Source organism: Pimephales promelas, chromosome 13, assembly GCF_988280905.1.
Source record: "Pimephales promelas chromosome 13, fPimPro1.hap1.1, whole genome shotgun sequence".
Classification (NCBI taxonomy): domain Eukaryota; kingdom Metazoa; phylum Chordata; class Actinopteri; order Cypriniformes; family Leuciscidae; genus Pimephales; species Pimephales promelas.
The window spans coordinates 6,634,731-6,655,069 of NC_142781.1; the positions used below are offsets into that span (position 1 = coordinate 6,634,731).

The window sequence follows — 20,339 nt, forward strand, 5'->3', positions numbered from 1 at the left end:
CTCGAACCCCTGTTCATAGACGACTCTAACAAACCTGTGACACACTTTTGGTTCCAAAAACACCTAAAATCTGTTCTCCAACTATCAGGCATCCCAGCAGAGAATTTCTCCAGCCATTCCTTCCGCATCGGAGCAGCAACCTCAGCAGCCCAAAAAGGCCTCTCCCAGCAACAGATCCAAGAGCTTGGAAGATGGTCCTCAGACACAATTTTTTTGGAGATACTCACAATAAAAACAAAGAGTTGTGCTTTTCGCCAAATAAAGCTGAAAGGCTCATTATGCAGCTCATTATGTGGCTAATTATGCAGGTCATTGCTTTCTCAGGTGTGAATCAGGGCATTATTCATGATTCTCACAAACATCTCAAGGACCCCCAAAACACCCCCAGTGAGTATATGATTAGACCAATTGCACTTATGCCTTTTATAACAAAGTGCTTTGAGAAGTTGGTTCTGGCACTCATTAAAAGTATCATTCCAGCCACTCTAGGCCAGCATCAGTTTGCCTAGCGGGAGAATAGGTCAACGGAGGATGCAATCAACCTTGCTCTGCATAACGCCTTGGTTCTCTTGGATAAGTCAAACACCAGTGTTGTAGTCGAGACCACCTCACTCGAGTCCGAGTCAACACCAGAGAGAGTCGAGTCCGAGTCAAGGCCGAGTCCATAGAGAGTCGAGTCCGAGTCGAGTCCGAGACCAGAGACGGTCGAGTCCGAGTCGAGACCAGTGAGGGTTGATTACCTAATTTACTTTTATTTACTTAGAGAAATCCTTTTTTTTTTTTTTTTTTTTTTACTGAATTTACTTAGAGTTTAAAAAATATGATTAGTTTAGGGTAAAAAGGCCACATAGTAGGTGGTGTTAAAAGTAATTTTATTACAATTTGTCATACGCAGTTGCGCACTAGAAAATCACCAATCACTGGGCGTGTCAATCAATTTAAAGAAATAATTTATTAACATACATTAATAATCATGAAAAATATTTTTAATTGAACTCGACTGGACTCGGGAATAATTCCGAGTCCTAAAAAAAAAAATGTTCGAGTACGAGTCAATTCCGAGTCCAAATGCACACGAGTCCATGACAAGACCAAGACCATTAAAATATGGTCTCGAGACCGAGTCCGAGACGAGACCGAGTCCGAGACGAGTCAGAGTCTCGAGTACTACAACACTGTCAAACACATATGTCAGAATACTGTTTGTTGATTTTAGCTCGGCTTTTAATATGGTCATCACCAAAATCCCTTGGGTCCAAACTCCACAGCTTGGGAATAAGTGCAGCCATCTGCAGCTGGACTTTGGACTTTTTAAACAACCACTCCCAGAATGACAAACCACACTTCTTAAAGTCTTAAGGCCCATACACACGAATATCAGCGCGCGTTATTCACGTTTTTTGTGATCACACCCAAACGATTTTCGCTAATGATGAGCAGAGTGAACATGCAAATTCATTCCCTGACATTAGATGGTGCCAATTTGCTCTGCAATACCACTTCATATCAGTTTCCTTCTATCAAGATGTTTGTAGTCCCTGTCGCGTTTGTCATATACTGTAGTTCTTTATATTCTAGCACCAACGAGAACAGCAGCTCTACATCTTGCCTTGCATCTTCCTCGTCTTATTTCTGCCTGGCTGTGTAGATGGCGACGCTACTTGGCGTATATTTTCTTCGCCGTTGTATATGTGTGCTCGGCAAGACCGTTTTGTGTTTGAGCGCAAGACAGTTTTGTGTTTGAGCGTTGTGTTTTACTGTAACTTCAGAAGCTCCAAACATGTGAGCAAAAGTGCCAATCTCATTGGTTGGATAATTTTTGACGCAGCGCGTCAAACTAAAAAACGGTCCTGAGGCGGGTTTTTTTTAATGACGCTTTTACGCGTGGCGTTTACGGTGGCGGTGTGCACACTCACATTGGCGCCCTTTGTTTAGTCACGAGGCGTTAAACGTTGGCGAATAAGTTGGCGAGTTTTGTGTTCATAAATGGAGTGGCTCCCCCTTTTTAAATTCTTGTGGTTCAACATTACAGAACATTTTATTTGGTCTACACCTCCTCTGTCTTTGGAAAAGCACAAACATGTCTTTACTTTCTGAGAGGATTAAAGAAAGCAAGATTGCCTTTTAATGATTTGCAGTGGAGGGTGTACTAACGTATTGCATTACACCTTGGTATGGTAGTTATACAAGAGAAGAACAGATGGCTCTGCGACAAGTTACCAAAATGGCACCAAATATCATCGGCACAGTTACCATAAGTTGAGAACATTTATTTGTCCAGATGTCAGAGCAGAACCTCCAAAATTATTTGAGATCCCACTCACCCTGCACACTACCTCCCTTCATGTAGGAGATACAGCACAATTAACTCTTGTTCCACAAGACTAAAAAATAGCTTTTTTTTGCTACAGCTACTCAACACTTCCTGACTGCTTTCCATGTATAAATTATATTTGTAATTTCACTACTATTTTTTATTTTTGATTTTTTACTCACCCTCATGTTGTTCCAACCCCGTAAGACCTTCGTTCATCTTCGGAACACAAATGAAGATATTTAAGATATTAAGATCGCTCCTGCATACTAGTCCATAGGCTTCTTGAGGGACTGGCTCTTGCTGTCCACGAAAAGTCATTAAAGACATCGTTAAAATAGTCCAAGTGACTACAGGGGCTCAATCTTAAGTTTATCAAACGACGAGAACACTTTTGTGCGCAAAAAAACAACAAAAATAACGACTTTATTTCAACTATTCACTTCCTTCTCCATGAGCCTGTAAGTCAGTTAACGTAGTGTGATTGCGTAGAGCTACGTCACACGTAAGGTCACTATTGGCCGACGCTGGTCATGTGTGTGTGATGCGAGTGACGTACAATAACAGAAGCTTACGCTATTAAACTAGTAACCTGACTCGCGCAGAGGGAGAAATAAACGAATAGTTGAAATAAAGTCGTTATTTTTTTTGTTTTTTTGCGCACAAAAGTGTTCTCGTCGTTTGATAAACTTAAGATTGAGCCCCTGTAGTCACTTGGACTATTTTAACGATGTCTTTAATGACTTTTCGAGGACAGCAAGAGCCAGTCCCTCAAGAAGCCTATGGACTGTATGCAGGAGCGATCTTAATATCTTAAATATCTTAATTTGTGTTCCGAAGATGAACGAAGGTCTTACGGGGTTGGAACAACATGAGGGTGAGTAAATACTGACAGAATTTTCATTTTTGGGTGAACTAACCCTTTAAAATTTTTTTATTGGGAATAAGAAAGAGAAGCAACACTTGTAAAGTGTAAAATATTGTAATTTTTTATTTACAAATGGGAAAAGAGTAAACAAAATGCTATGTTAAAAAAATGGGAATGGCAAAGATAATTGAGGTGATTACTAACACAATACTGTTAAACCAAAAGCAATGTTGTTGAGGGTTTTTTTAAAGACGTTCTGATGAGCACTGTACAAACCAACAAGGGAAGAAAAAAAAAATGGTACTTTGGAGTGTTCCATTGATCCAAATTCAAACAATTCCACTAATTTATGATTAAATAAAATACATTACAACAAACGCATCTTAAGTATCCTCAATGGAGAACAGAATAAATGGCACGTGAAAACTAAGGTGTGTGAAGATAAGGACCAGTTGTTGTGGTAACCACTGAGGGCAAATCGAACCAGACTAAATTTTAATGAGGCTGTGTCCGAAACTGAAGACAGCTGCTGTGCTTATTCGCTGCCCTGTCAGTCAATGAGCAAACATTTCTGCGTAAAAGGAAAGAAAGTTTCAGGCAGGCTTCCAAGGCACCATAATGTCATGTTTAATTATCAAGAACAAATTCAATAACTTAAGTTAACGATTAAGCAGTTCATAGTCCTCTCTAGGGTTGCTGCGGTAGTCAGTGTTACCGGTGTTAAACGGTATTTGGCCGTAAACCGATTACATCACTTGGCCACCATGGAACCGCCCGCATGGTTTTTAATTTTTTTAAAAAGCAAAACAACAATTTAGTTCAGTTGGACAACGGGTGCTATACAATTATACTAAACATTATAATGAACAATTAGCTGCAAAGTTGCAGCAGGAGTCAGATTTCACTTATCACATGACGAGGAGAGTAAGGAGAGATGATTGACAAGACAACACATCGTAGGCATCATTGCCAAATATTGTATCTTGTAAAATGTGGTCATATTCCAATTTTGCGCATAATTTGTTAAATTCGCTGCTTTGGATGGAAAGAGCTAGTGACAAGTAGTTTTTTTGACAGTGCTATAAACAAGTTTAGCTAAACTTTAACTCTGACTTCCTCTGCAAGATTCACTTCTGCAGCAATGCATGGGATCAAGCTTGTCAAGTGTCATGTATGTGTAGAGTATGATTGGACCTCTAGTAGTGAGAATGTTGCACAAATATTGGATTTCGAACATGCCTTGGTGACTTTCTACCTGAATCTGAAAACTGTACGCGAAAGTAGCATTTTTCAGGCTTTGGACACAGCCTAAGTATGGGGTTACGAACTTTTAAACCTTAAAGGATTAGTTCACTTTTGAAAAAAATTTTGCTGATAATTTACTCACCCCCATGTCATCCAAGATGTCCATGTCTTTCTTTCCTCAGTCAAAAAGAAATTTAGGTTTTTGATGAAAACATTCCAGGATTTTTCTTCTTATAATGGACTTCAATGGGAACCGGATGGTTCAAGTATCAAAAGACGGTTAATAACTGTTTCAGATGCAGCTTCAAATGTCTTTAAACGATATCAGACGATGAATAAGGGTCTTATCATGCGAAACGATCGGTTATTTCAAAGCTTATTCCAAAAATTTAACTTTTATAAGTACAAATGCTAGCCTTTCTCCATGCTGTGAGGTGCGTTTGCAACGTCACGTATTACGTAATTACGTTCAAAAGGTCACGGGCGACGTAGCCGAAAGTACAGAGTCAGTGTTTACAAGTTGAACGCATAGGTTGAACGTGCAAACTAGCTCAAACACCGTTTACAAAAAAAGGAATTAAAAGGAAAAACAACGATGTCGGACGATTTTCATTCTGTACTTCCGGCTACGTCGCCCGTGACCTTTTGAACGTAATTACGTATTACGTGACGTTACAAACGTGCCTCAGAGAATATAGCAAGGCTAGCATTTGTCCTTAGAAAAGTTACATTTTTGGAATAAGCTTTGAAATAACCGATCGTTTCGCATGATAAGACCCTTATTCATCGTCTGGTGTCGTTTAAAGACATTTGACGCTGCATCTGAAACAGTTATTAACACTATCTTTTGGACCTGAACCATCCGGTTCCCATTGAAGTCCATTATATGGAGAAAAATCCTGGAATGTTTTCATCAAAAACCTAAATTTCTTTTCGACTGAGGAAAGAAAGACATGGACATCTTGGATGACATGGGGGTGAGTAAATTATCAGCAAAAGTTTTTTCAAAAGTGAACTAATCCTTTAATAACCATTTCTCATCCACCATAGAAAAAAACATCCATACTTGAACACCCCAAAATACTTGGGAGCGAGGAAACTTAACATATGCTGATATACAGTATGGCAGTCTTAAACATTTGGTAGAAAACACAAAACTGTAATGTGCATTATGTGTAAAATATTCTTTTTAGATTAACATCTAATACTTTGGAGAGGACACAATTCTCAGAGATTAACAAAATGTTAAATCATTTTAGTAAAAATTATTCAATAAAATGTAAGGAATCAATTTCCCTTGCAGTTTGAGATTTTAAAACCACTAGAATAAGAAAGACACTTGGATTTATTCCTTTTTCTGGAACAGGATTTCATCAGCAGAGGAGAGGACGAATAAAGCACATACATTCTCAAATCTCAAATATAACACGCAGACATAGAGATTCGTTCTATGCATTGGCACCCAGCCAAACCCTTCATAGTTGTCTGGTTTACCCTTCGCAAAGAACGGGTTCCTCGTCGAGACCATAATTGCTATTTTGCAAAGCAAAACAAAAAGACAAGCGGGGATGAAAAAAAAAAAAAAAAAAACCATGAATGAAAACAAACCGAACAAAATAAACCATAAACAAGCATCTTGTATTTACACTGAATACAGGCATCATTTCATTATAATGGTTATGGCCACAACCCTGAACAAAATCATTTCCACATCCCCCAACTTTACCCACAATCCCCTCTGTTTACCTCCCCAGCTTGCTCTTGTATACACCCCTCAAGTCTGTGCAAATTGTTCAGTCTTCAGTCGACTAGGGCATGAGGCCGCAGGGGTTTACAGGGGACTAGAAATGGCCCCAGGGAGGAGAAGATCAGGGTGAGTCCAGGAGGCTGGGTTTAGAGGTTGTCTCCGGGCTGATATTGAGGTTCGGTCGCCGTGAAGTAATCTTCGAGGAAGGCCTGCAGGTACTCAAAAGTGGGCCGCTCTTCTGCGTCTTTCTTCCAGCACTGAACCATCAGCTCGTGTAGAGAACTTGGACAATCCTGGGGACTCGGCATCCGGTAGCCACGCTCCACTTGTTCTAGTACCTCCCTGTTGTTCATCCCTATCAAAAACAACAGAAAACTCAATGAGAGAAATAAGAGTCATTTTCAGCAGAACAATCAGGCATGTGATTGGCTAAGGACAAAAAAGCAGGAAAATATACCCCCCCCCCCCTCCCGATCAATACATGCAATCCCAATATCTTTTCCGCAAAGTGAGAGCAAATGTTCAATCAAAGTCAAATATAGTCTTCACTGTATCAATTATACATTGATTCTTATTAAAGCTACTATTACAGTTCTCAGTCAAGAGCAGTGAGTGATTTCCTCTGTGTTTTGTTGTTTAATTAACATTAAATAGATAGTTCTCCCAAAAAATTTAATCATTTACTCTCTCAAGTTGTTTTAAACCTGAAAAAGTTTCTTTCTTCTGTTTAAGTTATTTGGAAGAATGTCGGTAACCAAACAGTTGATGTACCCCAGTGATTTCCATAGTAAATTTTTCCCTATGGAAGTCAATGGGGACCAGAAACTGTCTGGTTACCCACATTCTTCAAAATATCTTCTTTTTTTGTTCAGCACAAGAAATAAATTAATACAGGTTTGGAACAACATTACAGTGAATAAATAATGACAGAATGTTTATTTTGGGGTCAACTATCCTTTTAAGAACAAGCGGCTGCATTTTTATTATTAGGGCTACTGTCACTTTAAGACCGGTACGCGACACGTCTTATATACACGGAGCATTCGACAAGCAGATTTCTCTCAATTTTCTCGGTTTGCTTTGAGTTTAGACATAACCAAATGTTCTTATGTAAACCTTGTGTGTATTTGAGAGTATTAGCGAAATAATACTCGAAAGATAACTTAGTCCAGCAACCAGGCGCTGTTAGACAAGCTTTAGTGCATGTGCACGTCGGGTGTTTGCGCTCAGAACAGCGCATCAGCAGTGAATGACATGACATGTCCTCATATTCTCTATTTTTCACTCCGGCTGCCGACATCCGTCCCCCTCTTTTTTTTTTTTTTTACAGATCTGCATGATTCACATTCACATAGGTCACATTTTCAGGTCGGAAAATCCGGAATTCCGGATTAATCCGGAAAAATCACATCCCTGAACAATGCTTTTACGGGTGCAAACCAAAGGCGTAGTTGGGCCTACGCCCATTATGAACAGGACCCCCAGTTTTTGTTCAAAAATTATATTTATTAAAGTATTTTTGTTTCATAAATTTTGATACAACTACAGAGATTATTATAACATCTCAAATCCTAAAATAATGTAGAATAATTGCACGCTTGATGAGTTTGATTAGGTGTTAATCAATTAGGTGTTAATCAGGCTGTCTCAGCCATTTCACGCCTGTAAGATGTGTGTTCTTTACACTTATGTTAGAATTTTGCCTAAACTTCTATTAAAAAAAAAAAAAAAAAAAAAAAATCTAAAAAAGTCCTATTGAATGCAGTTTTATGGTTGACAACCCATCCATCTAATTTCAAGCCCAAGAGTCTCTGGCTTATTCTGTAATATCAAAGAAGTTTTGTTTTGAAAATCAGATCTTTTTTTGTGTCATTTTGTATTTGGATGGGTTTATAGGTGCTGTTGTTTGTCGGTGGTGTATGACTTTATTCACAATTGATAAAAATTATGTGTTAAGTATTTATATTTGAACAGATGCGAGAGATTTTGGTAACACTTTATAATAACTGCACGCTATTAATCATTAGTTAAGCATGAGTAAACAGTTAATTCATCATTTATAAAACATGAATACACATTAATAAGTAGTTTATAAATATAGCTATACATGTTTTTTTCTTGATTTATACGCATATCTATAATGCGTTTAATGATTGTATTTTCATACTTTGTTAATGATCAATTAATAATTTCTAAATGAAGTATAACATTATTTACAAACCAGTTGTTTAAGAGTTGTCAGTCATTCATAAGATCACGTAGAAAGTGTAAGTAAATGTAGTAAATACAGGTAGTTATAAAGCATTTAGTAGTGGTTAGTTAACTATTTCTAAAGTGAGGACTATTCATGCCTTGTAAAGCATTTATAAATGAGATTTAAAGACTCGTCAATCTTCTAAACAGTAAAATGTAACAAACACAACGCAGTGATACAGAACATAGAAATATTTAACAGCCTTTAAAAATGCTTTACAAGGCATGACTAGTCCTCACTTTAGATGAGCTCACGAACATAGTTAACTGACCACTACTAAATGCTTTATAACTGCCTGAATTAACCCTGAATGACAGCATTAATACATGTTAATAAAGCATTTATTAACACATTAAGTAACCATCACTATGTCTGAATAATAAGATGTATGAATGTACATTTAAATAGTTTATTAATCATTTACTTACTCGCTCTAAGTAATCTTACGAACCATTGACAACTCTCAAATAACTGGTTCATAAAAAATGCAATTCTTCATTTAGAAATGATAAATTGATCATTAATAAAGGATGAAAATACAATTATTAAACAAATTATAGATATGCTTTTAAATCAAGAAGAAAGCATGTATAGCTGTATTTATAAACTGCTTATTAATGTCTATTAATGCTTTATGAATGATGAATTAATGGTTTACTCATACTTAACTAATTATTATTAGCGTGTAGTTATTATAAAGTGTTACCCTAGATTTTTTCTACACAGTAGTTTGAGTATTGTACCTATATCTCTCTTTTAAGAATCCTTCTGCACAAACTCACACCATTGATCAAGTCATATGGTGAGAGGTGGGTGTCACGATTCTCCAAATCCTCCAAATTACCGATGAGCGACACCTGTGAGACGCACCGGTCTCGTATCTCTCACGGAGGAGCTGAAATTTTCTTAGCAATGTTAAAACACACATCAACCAATCACTTGTTTAGCGTTCATGTAATCCAATCTACATTCAGATTCATCAATCAGAATGAATTCGGTTAGATTGAAACAAATCGTGTGCACGTAAACAATGAATGGCGACTGCAGAAAGCAAAAGCTGAATCCAGGACATTTTTGTACGATCTCGACGGTCGGACATGTCCAGGAAAAAGGGGATGGTTACTCAGCTTTCTCCTACTAAGTTACTCAGCTTTCTCCACAGAACAAGAGCCTGCTAGCTTTAGCCTCCAAAAAAAGATGGCTGACACTGTGTGTCCATTCTGTGAGTGAGGTGTCTTTAGCCTCTTGCCAAAAAAATCGATTTTTGCATCATCTGAGGATTTTTTCCAGACAAAACATACAGAAATCTCTCGTCTCAGTGGGATATGAGGCTGGAAAGCATGGTAATTTGAAAATACTACAGGTACACGGTGTGAGTTCAGACACTGGAGTTCATGAGATATTGCACACGTTACGAGCAGTGTTGGGAGTAACGCATTACAAAAGTAATACATTACAGTAACATATTACTTTTTGCTGTAACGCAGTAGTGTAAGGCATTACTAATCAATTTTCAGTAATATTTTACACGTTACATGTTCAGTGAGGCTTGTATTACAGTTGTAGTACAGTGTATTGTCTGCTTTCACTTCTTAAAGGCAACAGACTATGTGAAAGTTTTAAAGCAGTCTTTTAGTGCCAGTTCAGAGCGGTCGCGTCTGTAACATTGTTTTTTCCTCATAAATGCGAACACGAAAACTAAAATAAAATGAATATTTTAAGTTCTATGGAGACTGGAGAGCCAACCCTTCCTCATCCGATTTGCGCAGTGTAATTAACAGAATTACAAAAAATATATTTTGCCTCCTATTTTTTTTTTGTTACGCATGAATGTGTGTCTTTTCCCTAATATTAAAAATAAAACATAGACTGATATTTGTCTAATGTCTGGAGTCCTTTAAGGAAGTAGCCTATATACGTTTCAATATTTTCTGAGAATTTTTATTTCAAGTTTTGACTGCAAATGTCATGTCCATAATGCTGGACTTCCCCAATTTTAAATAATTTATCCTCAACTACGTATTTTATAATGTTAACTTCAAATAATACTAATAGCCTAATTTAAAGATAAGGCAGCATTGGATCTGGACGGTAAGGAGAATAACGCTGGAGTTGGAAGAGGTGTGTCGCGATTCTGTAGGTTCGTGGATCTGAGTCGTGTGGCGAATCGCGATTTCGGTTTCATATTGCATATCGTTACAGCCCAAAAGTTAAGTTCTACTTAGTTATTTTGGTGAAAGTAACTCAAAAGTAATACATGAGTAATGTAACGCATTACAATTCTGAGACAGTAATATTGTAAGGTAATGAATTACTTTTAAATAACAGTAACAAGTAATACCTAATGTATTACAGTTTGGAAGTAACTTGCACAACACTGGTTACGAGTCAGTTAACTTGATAATCGCGTCAAAGCAGCTGGTACACGGCACAACTGTCCTGCGCAAATTTTATCCCGAGCCGGTGCCAATCACGTGAGCTTTCACGCTAAACACAGAGACCGGAGCTTTCAATGTTGTATAGCTTGAGAAATGACAGAAATGTGTGTGCAAATGATTTGTTGAAAAGCAGAGAACAGTAGCCATTCCTTTCAACATAAATAACATACAGTAAATAGAGAGAAAGGTGTGTGTGTGTGTGTGTTTCTGTTTATATTACATTGTGTGGACCAAATGTCCCCACAAGTATAGTAAAACCTGAAAATCACCTACATTGCATTGTGGGGTCCAGCCAGCGCGGTCCCCATGAGGAAAACAGTGTATAAATCAGAGGTCTCAAACTCGCGGCCCGCAATTTTGTGGCCCCCTACTTGATATTAAAGTTTAATGTTAGTGCGGCCCGCCGTTGCGTTTGCCGCGTTTTTTTTACTATCGTCTCGTGACAGCTTACTGTGGGTTTGTTGTCATTAGTTGTCATAGACAACCACGAAGTACAAATATACTGTGCCTGGAAAAAATGAGCGCGTCGCTTCAGTTATGAGCGCGCTCGGCGCTTGATGCGCGCCTACATTTGAAACGTAGGCTACTTGAGCGTGCAAAATATGTGAGCGCGATATGTGAACAGGCGAGCTACCACCACCAAATCAGGCCACAGCTACTGATAGCTCACGAGCGACGTGCTGGATACCCCTGCTCTAAAACAATGTGAGAATAATCATTTTGAGCTTGTAATGTGTTGTGTCTGAACGCGTTCAATGAATGATAGTTAATGAACTCGTTCATATTTTGGGCGAACGTGGACTGAACGTAGCCTACTGTATTACTGCCTGAAGAACGTTACAGTGAACTCGTACATTCAAGAGGTTGTGAAACCGAGGACCGAGGAGGCGTCGTAAGTTAATTTAAAAGGCTTTTATGAGGTCGGTGAGGATGGGAAAATCTTACATGTCTGTGCAAACTTTGCCCGTCGATAAAATGATTGTTATCTGTGGTTGTATATGGGTTGTGGCAATAATAATAGCCTAATAATAAAAAACAAGCTCGCAGCAACATATGGAAAAAAAAGAACTAGTTCATTTGAAAATTTGTGAATTGAACTTTGAACTAGTTCATGTAATGAACTTGGTCCAACAGGTTGATAAGAAGGTTTGCTTTGATATGTGCAAAGTCATTTGCCTGAGACACTATACATGTGTAGAAAGAATTATTTGTATTTCAAAAGCAGTAATTGTTTTTTAAAAGGAAATGTGCCTTTTGGAAAAAAAAAAATCAATATAATAGTGTTGTATAAAGAAAATAAAAAGCAAATATGACTATCATCACAACAAAGATGTTGTGTATAAGAAAAAGACAAAGAAAGTTTGTAAAACTGTCAACTGTCAGAAGGACAGCTCATGAAGAACCAATCATGTACAGAAAGGAATGTTCAAATTCAGAGGAACAGTTCTGAAGAAACGTTAATAATAAAGATTGAGAAGATTGGATCAGTTGTGTTCCATTTTTGGAATACTTGATGTAGCCCGGCCTGACCCAGACTCTATCTCCAGCGGCCCCTAGTTAATTTGAGTTTGAGACCCCTGGTATAAATCGTACAAAGTAATGTTTTTTGAAAATGTAAAAATGCAGAATGTTTCCTGTGAGGGGTAGGTTTAGGGATAGGGGCAGGGAAAGGGGATAGAATATACAGTTTGTACAGTATAAAAACCATTACGCCTATGGAGAGTTTGTGTGTGTGTGTGTGTGTGTGACAGTGTATACACACACTGTATGATTGCTGCCACGGAGCATACATAAGCATGTCCCATGACATGGTTGTGCATGATTTGGCTATAGGGGAAAGGCTACGCTTGTGTAAATCAGTCCGACTCCCCGAACTGTTTAAACATGTTTAAAAATTATCGGGAGGTGCTCGTAGCATGCTCGGCTCATAATTCCTCTCACACACTGCGAGGCGCGACCATGTGAGCTTCACCGTTTCCCACGCGATCACCGTAAAACAGCAAATAATCGCACCGTGTTTGAAAAGACAAAAAAAGTCACTGTCAATGTAACATGTTAAAATCACTCAGAACGCCTTTGCAACCATATAGCAACACCCTAGTATTGTAGTAACAAAGTTTTACACTGGCACACACAACTACAAAAATCGAGTTATTTTCGGAATTAATTTAGTGCTAATAAAATGTAATCACTTTTGAACCAAAATGACTAATAAAGAGATACACAAACTCATGCTGCATAGATCATTTTGCAACAACGACTGGGGGGATAAAAACAGACTAAAACTATCAATCAAACCAAAAAATGCAATATCAGATCCCCATTTTTGAAGATATGAGGGCAGGACAATAAGACCCGCTTCTCATGATTGGTGATCCTGGAACAGAACTGGACGTATGAAGCCAGAAGATTCCTCATCACCATGAGGGACATGACCAGATTTCAACAACTGCGAGAAAAACGCCTGCAAACATCTGTGGATGACGCAATACTGTGTCGACTCAATGGCATTTCACACCTCCCCCTTTCATTTCTCCCCTACATTCCAGCTAAGATCAAGATTTGTTTTTTGTTTTTTGAATTTGTGCAGATAAAATTCAACCATGGATCACCGTCTTCAGCATATTTTAAGAGTCTGAGTTTGATTAAAAGGGTGGTTCACAAATTTTACACAGATACTGATAAATGATTCATCTAGTTGATCTAATTATGGAGCAACTGCATTGCCAGGACATGTCAACATGACTAGTACTGAAAAACCTAAAGGTGTGGAAAGAGCTAGTTTGGACTAAAATGAAAAAAATAAAAAAAATAAAATCTGAGACTGGACATGCCTCTCAGAAATTAGTCTCCAGATATGTACAGGGGTTGGACAATGAAACTGAAACACTGGCCAATGTTGGAGGTTTCACATCTATATGCCTGGCGGCCAATCTTCAGAGTGAAGCACGGGTGGATCAGTGATGGTTTGAGCTCCAATATCATGACAATCCTGATTGTTTTTGATGGACACGACACTGCCGAGGACTACCAAACCCTTCTGGAGGATCATGAGCACCTGATGCTCAAACCGTGTATCAGCATGATCATGCACCAACACACACAGCAAGACTTGTGACAGAAGGGTTTGATGAAGATGAAAGTGACGTTGAACATCTCCCATGGTCTGCACAGTCACCAGATCTAAATATTATTGAGGTGTTTTGGAGGAGCGAGTCCACCAGTATCATATAGTGACCTGGACACTGTTCTGGAAGAGGAACGGCTCATAATCCCTCTGGTCACTGTGAAGGACTTCTATCTGTCATTCCCAAGATGAATTGGTGCTGTATTTGGATGAAAAATGAGGCCCTCACCATACTAACAAATTATTGTGTTGTAAAACCATGTGTTTCAGTTTCATTGTCAAACCCCTGTATATCGGCAGATATGCATCAAGGTATGTGGTAGCAAACCTTTAAATGTTTAAACATGTCTTTTGGTCTTTTGGATGTAGGTTACAATTTTTTTTTAGTTTGATGTATTTTAAACTTTTAAAGGGTCACATTAGTAATTTCACAATACATCTAGTGAGCACTCAAAGCAACTGTTTTGAGATTTACCTGGATATGGAACTCTGCCTTTGGTGACCAGCTCCGTAAGCAGGATTCCAAAAGACCAAACATCGGATTTAATGGTGAACTTCCCATACAGAGCTGCCTCAGGAGCCGTCCACTTGATAGGGAATTTAGCCCCTGAAATACAGACATGGGAGAAAGAAGATTCATTAAAATGAAAGTGCACTAGAATTTCTAAAATACATGCAATTTTAATTGTAATGTCATTTTTCCCCCCACCTAACATTGGACAGGAAAGTAGGGTTAGAGACAGGAACTAATCAGAGACAAGAGAGAGGAAGAGGACCTGGAAAGGACTTCGAGCCACCCAATATGAGCAATTGCTCTGGATTCAAATGGATTTCTTTAAGTCCCCATGTTGTTTATGTCTCTGTGGTGTGTTTAATATGCCTTAAGTCAAACCATGTTCAAATTCAAGAGTCAACACTTGCTGAGTATTTAAGATCTTACAGTATCAAATCAACGTGTGATTACCGAGTTGCTGTGAATGAGTGGCGGGGCTCGTTTGCATATTCATAGAACGACATATACTAAATGAGGCAAGGGTGTAGAGTTACATTCAAGCTATTTTAAGGGATGAAGTTGATGAAGGAAAAACATTTAAATGTGTAATTTTAGTGATCAAAGAGGAGTTTTAAGGGGTACAATTATTTACTATAGAGGGACTGTAATATCTCTGGTAGTATTGTGCACAATTCATTAGATCTTCTGAAACCAATTTTCTTTTCAGCTGATGTAACCAATGGTGTGTGTTGACCAACAATATCAAAGTTAACTTCTCATGATCCAATCAAATCTCAGACTATAAAATCAAGTACCATTCTAAATTAATTTCAGCTGAATATTCTGTTTTAACTTTTTTTCAGGGATGGCGAGGTAGGAACCATAAATGGGGGTGGTGATGGCACAGTGCATAAGACACTTGCCGTTGGTGTGAGAGACCCAGGTTCGAATCCACTGTGTTTGCTCCAGAGGCGTGCAACCTCTGACATATATAGCAATTGTATGAAATTGGATAAATTGGATAAAAGCATCAGCTAAATGAATAAATGTAAATGTAGCCGATCACATATGTTAAGTTTAATCAGTTTAATTTTAATTTTAATCAGTTTAATCATTAAATCAGTTTAAAGCATTCCATGCAGGATATACACTGTTAGATGCATGTTGCATCTAACAGTGTATATCCTGCATGGAATGCATTAAACTGATGTGGAATGGAACACACATAAAGCCATGTAGGGTAACACTTTATAATAACTGCACGCTATTAATCATTAGTTAAGCATGAGTAAACAGTTAATACATAATTTATAAAACGTTAATAGACATTAATATGCAGTTTATAAATATAGCTATACATGCTTTTTTCTTGATTTATAAGCATATCTATTATGCGTTTAATGATTGTATTTTCATACTTTGTTAATGATCAATTAATAATTTCTAAATGAAGTATAACATTATTTGCAAACCAGTTGTTTAAGAGTTGTCATTCATTCATAAGATCACTTAGAAAGTGTAAGTAAATGTAGTAAATACAGGTAGTTATAAAGCATTTAGTAGTGGTCAGTTAACTATTTTTGTGAGCTAATCTAAAGTGAGGACTATTCATGCTTTGTAAAGCATTTATAAAGGTGATTTAAAGACTCGTCAATCTTCTAAACAGTAAAATGTAACAAACACAACACAGTGATACAGAACATAGAAATATTTAACAGCCTTTAAAAATGCTTTACAAGGCATGACTAATCCTCACTTTAGATGAGCTCACGAACATAGTTAACTGACCACTACTAAATGCTTTATAACTACCCAAATTAATCCTTAATTACAGCATTAATACATGTTAATAAAGCATTTATTAACACATTAAGTAACCATCCCTATTTGTCTGAATAATAAGATGTATGAATGTACATTTAAATAGTTTATTAATCATTTACTTACTCGCTCTAAGTAATCGTATGAACCACGGACAACTCTTAAATAACTGGTTTATAAAAAATGCAATTCTTCATTTAGAAATGATAAATTGATCATTAATAAAGGATGAAAATACAATTATTAAACAAATTATAGATATGCTTTTAAATCAAGAAGAAAGCATGTATAGCTGTATTTATGAACTGCTTATTAATGTCTATTAATGCTTTATGAATGATGAATTAATAGTTTACTCATGCTTAACTAATGATTATTAGCGTGTAGTTATTATAAAGTGTTACCGCCATGTAGCTACACCCTGCCCACTGTGCCTAAACATGTTACCTTTCCATGTGAGATACGACCTCTTTTGCTCTAAAAAAATTAATTAATCTGATAATTAATTGTGAAACTATTTGTAGCTTTCCTGTAGTTCAAAAAGAAGAGCGTTGGTGCTTGCAACACCAAGGTCATAGATTGTCTACCAAGGACTGATAAAAATGTAAATGTGTAAATTAAAATGCAATGCAAGTCGAAAGCGTCTGCCGAATGCATAAATGTAAATGTACATGTTTGTTTTGAGAAGTGGCTGATTCTGGCACCAACAATATTGGGATTTGGGTGGCAGTATTTCTGTGCACGACGAACGTTTCATGTTCACGTCAGCTTCACAGGTCTTCCTGCCGCTTGCCCTTCTAGAAAATAAATTGTGAACTTTCAGGTAACTTTTTTCCGAGAAGTTTCTTGCTCTGCCGCAACCTCTTTGGCTGCTATCTCTCTACACCTCAGGAAAAGGATAAGCGGTCAGCCAATGAGAAAAGTCTCCAGTTTATCTGCTAGAGGCCAAAACTGTGGGAGGGAAGTTATTCAAATCGCAGCTTAACTCTTCTGAGGAGACAGCATCCCAAAGACTAGAGTTGAGAAACACCGAACTATACATTGTATGTCTTCAGGGTATTTAGAAAATTATAAATAATCTTCATCTTCTAAAAAAATCTACTTTTGTGTTCTTTGAAAATGTTGGGTTTGGAATAATTTGAGGGGAAATTACAACTAAACATTTTTGAAATGACTATTTCTTTAAAGAGTCAGATCACCCAAATATGTCAATTCTACCAGTAATTACTCACCCTCATGTTGTTCCAACCTATCTTCAGAACAAAAAATGAAAATATTTTTTTATTAAATCTGAGAGCTGGCTCACTCCTCCATAGGCTTATCTGTAATTGAAACTTCCCGGCCCAGAAAAGTTATTAAAACATTTATAAAATAGTCTAAGTTACTACACTGTAAAAATGAAAACGACTGAATCTGTTAAATCTAATCAATAAAATTGAGGCAACAGATTACAATCAATATTATTAATTAAATTTAACAAATTAGAATGGAGTAATAATTAACCAAACATATTAATTAAAAGTTAACCATTTAAATTGAGTAAAATTTACACATTTTTCTAAACAAAAATATCGGAATAACAGACTGGCGTCAAAGATGAATTACGAACTCTTTTTTTATTGCCATCATTGAAGACACCTGATGGTAACAAGCAGAATCCCCGAAGAAGAAAACCGAGATTTTTAAGTCACCATTATAGAGATCAGTGTGTGTTTTAGTTGGTCTCTTGACAAATTATTAACTTTAGATGTTATACGTGTCTGGCTGTTATACGTAAATTATAATAGCCAGATAAATAAATAGAAAAGGTGATCTGATGGTGTTGGTTGTGTTTTACCATAATCATCATTTCACAATCATTTGACCTGATCAATGACCTCACATAGAGTTCAGTTTAGGTTTACTTAATTAATTATAGCAGCAATGTTCTTGAACAGTATAATATTTTTTATGATTATTAAAAGGTAATCCATAGATTTTTTATGACCTATATCAAATACAAAAATAAAACTTTGCTCTGATTTAGTGATTTAGTGTTTAGACACACAGTGATCTAGAATTAGCCTGTGAATCTCAACAACGGTGACAATAATAGCGCATGTTGTAGTGCATTCTAGGTGCCACCAATCCATGGCTCCCATCATGCATTGCTGCATGAATAAATAATGAGCTTATGTTCAGAGGTGATCTGTTTGTCACCACTGCTGAGATTAATACGCAAATTCTTGATGTCTGTTTGTGCCTCCATAAAACAATTTCTGAAGTTATCTTTTTATTGTTTTGATCATTTGGTTTCATTGAAAATGCTAAAAAATATGATGCTGTCCAAGTCCAATGAAGCTATAATTGATCAAATAAACCTTAGTCAAACAACTGAGCTCTACATGAGTTCATTGGTCAGGTCAAATGATTGTGAAATAATGATTATTTTAAAACGCAACCAACACCATCAGATCACCTTTCCTATTTGCTCATCTGGCTATTATAATTCACGTTTAACAGCCAAACAACATCTAAAGTTAACTATTAAAGGGTCAAGACGCCAACTAAAACACACACACTGATCTCTATAATGGTGACTTAAAAATCTCGGTTTTCTTCTTCAGTGATTCTGCTTGTTATCATCAGGTGTCTTCAATGATGGCAAAAAAAAAAAAGAGTTCTTACGTAATTCATCTTTGACGTCAGTCTGTTATTCCGATATTTTTGTTTAGAAAAATGTGTAAATTTTACTCAATTTAAATGGTTAACTTTTTATTAATTTTTTTGGTTAATTATTACTCCATTCTAATTTGTTAAATTTAATTAATAATATTGCTTGTAATCGGTTGCCTCAATTTTATTGATTAGATTTAACAGATTCAGTCGTTTTCATTTTTACAGTGTACAGTGGCTCAACCATAAGTTTATCAAGCGATGAGAATGGTTGAGCCACTGTAGTCACACAGACTATTTTAACAATGTTTTAACAACTTTCAAGTTTCAATAACAGAGAAGCCTATAGGAGTGATCCAGCTTCCAGATTTAACAAAAAAATATATTAATTTGTGTTCCGAAGATGAACGAAAGTCTTATGGGGTTGGAACAACATGAGGGTGAGTAATTACTGGCAGAACTGACATTTTTGGGTGAACAGCAACTGAATTTAAGTTACGTTTTAAGTGAAATATGTGCATTTTTATTTTATTTTTTTTTACAGCGGATGAATGTGCTTACCTTGTCGGGCTGTGTACTCATTGTCTTCAATGAGTCTGGCCAGGCCAAAGTCAGCGATTTTACACACAAGGTTATCGCCGACTAGAATGTTAGCGGAGCGCAGATCTCTGTGAATGTAGTTCATCCGCTCGATGTAGGCCATGCCTCCAGCCACCTGAATATATACAAACACTGGCATTGAAATATGGTGAGCAAAGTCAAATCCTTGTGGAATAAGTGCTGAGGTTACTATAGGCCAAACTAAGAAAGACAGCCTTCTGAGTATTACAGTGAGTGCTGATACAGTAGATGCATAAAAATTATATAACTTCATGAACACAACAGGGGCCAGAACATACTCTTTTCAGATTGAGCGGCCCTAAGCAGTTATTTTCATCCTGCTGTACTTCATTGATCAACAGTGGCATCAGAAAGTATTTTAAGCAGCAGTATACCTATTTTTGCATCATTAAAGTGCAGTAAACTATATCCAGGGAAATACATCAATAATTCATCTTGTAGTCAATACAGTTTCCTTCAAGAAAGCTATTCAATGTCCATAAACTCATGAGTTGGCTAGACAAAAATAACTCTAGAGAAGAGCATTTTGCTAAATACATGCAGTGAATTACATATTACTAACAGTTTAAGTAAAAATAGAATGCATGTCTTATATGTATGCATATTTGAATAAATCTGTCATGAAAACAAGTTATTTCAGTACATTGTTGTTTAAATGTTTATATTTCAGCAAAAATATAAAAAGTTGATATACAAATATGTACATTTTGTAAACTTTTTAATAAAAATTTTCATTTCAGTGCATCCCTAAAATTC

The 20,339-nt window shown here is 36.8% G+C and overlaps 1 protein-coding gene across 3 annotated transcripts in view; it reads right to left on the reverse strand.

Moving 5' to 3' along the window:
• Nucleotides 1-5,999: 5,999 nt before the first annotated feature.
• The window catches only part of fynb (FYN proto-oncogene, Src family tyrosine kinase b), a 125,377-nt gene continuing 111,037 nt past the window's right edge, over nucleotides 6,000-20,339 (reverse strand). For all 3 annotated transcript variants that reach the window (XM_089118386.1, XM_089118385.1, XM_089118384.1), the window contains 3 exons: nucleotides 19,524-19,677; nucleotides 14,469-14,600; nucleotides 6,000-6,529 (listed from right to left, as the gene is read on the reverse strand). In XM_089118386.1, coding sequence (XP_088974512.1) covers nucleotides 6,321-6,529; nucleotides 14,469-14,600; nucleotides 19,524-19,677 — 495 coding nt within the window. In that variant the 3' untranslated portion in view covers nucleotides 6,000-6,320. The remainder of the gene's footprint in view (nucleotides 6,530-14,468; nucleotides 14,601-19,523; nucleotides 19,678-20,339) is intronic.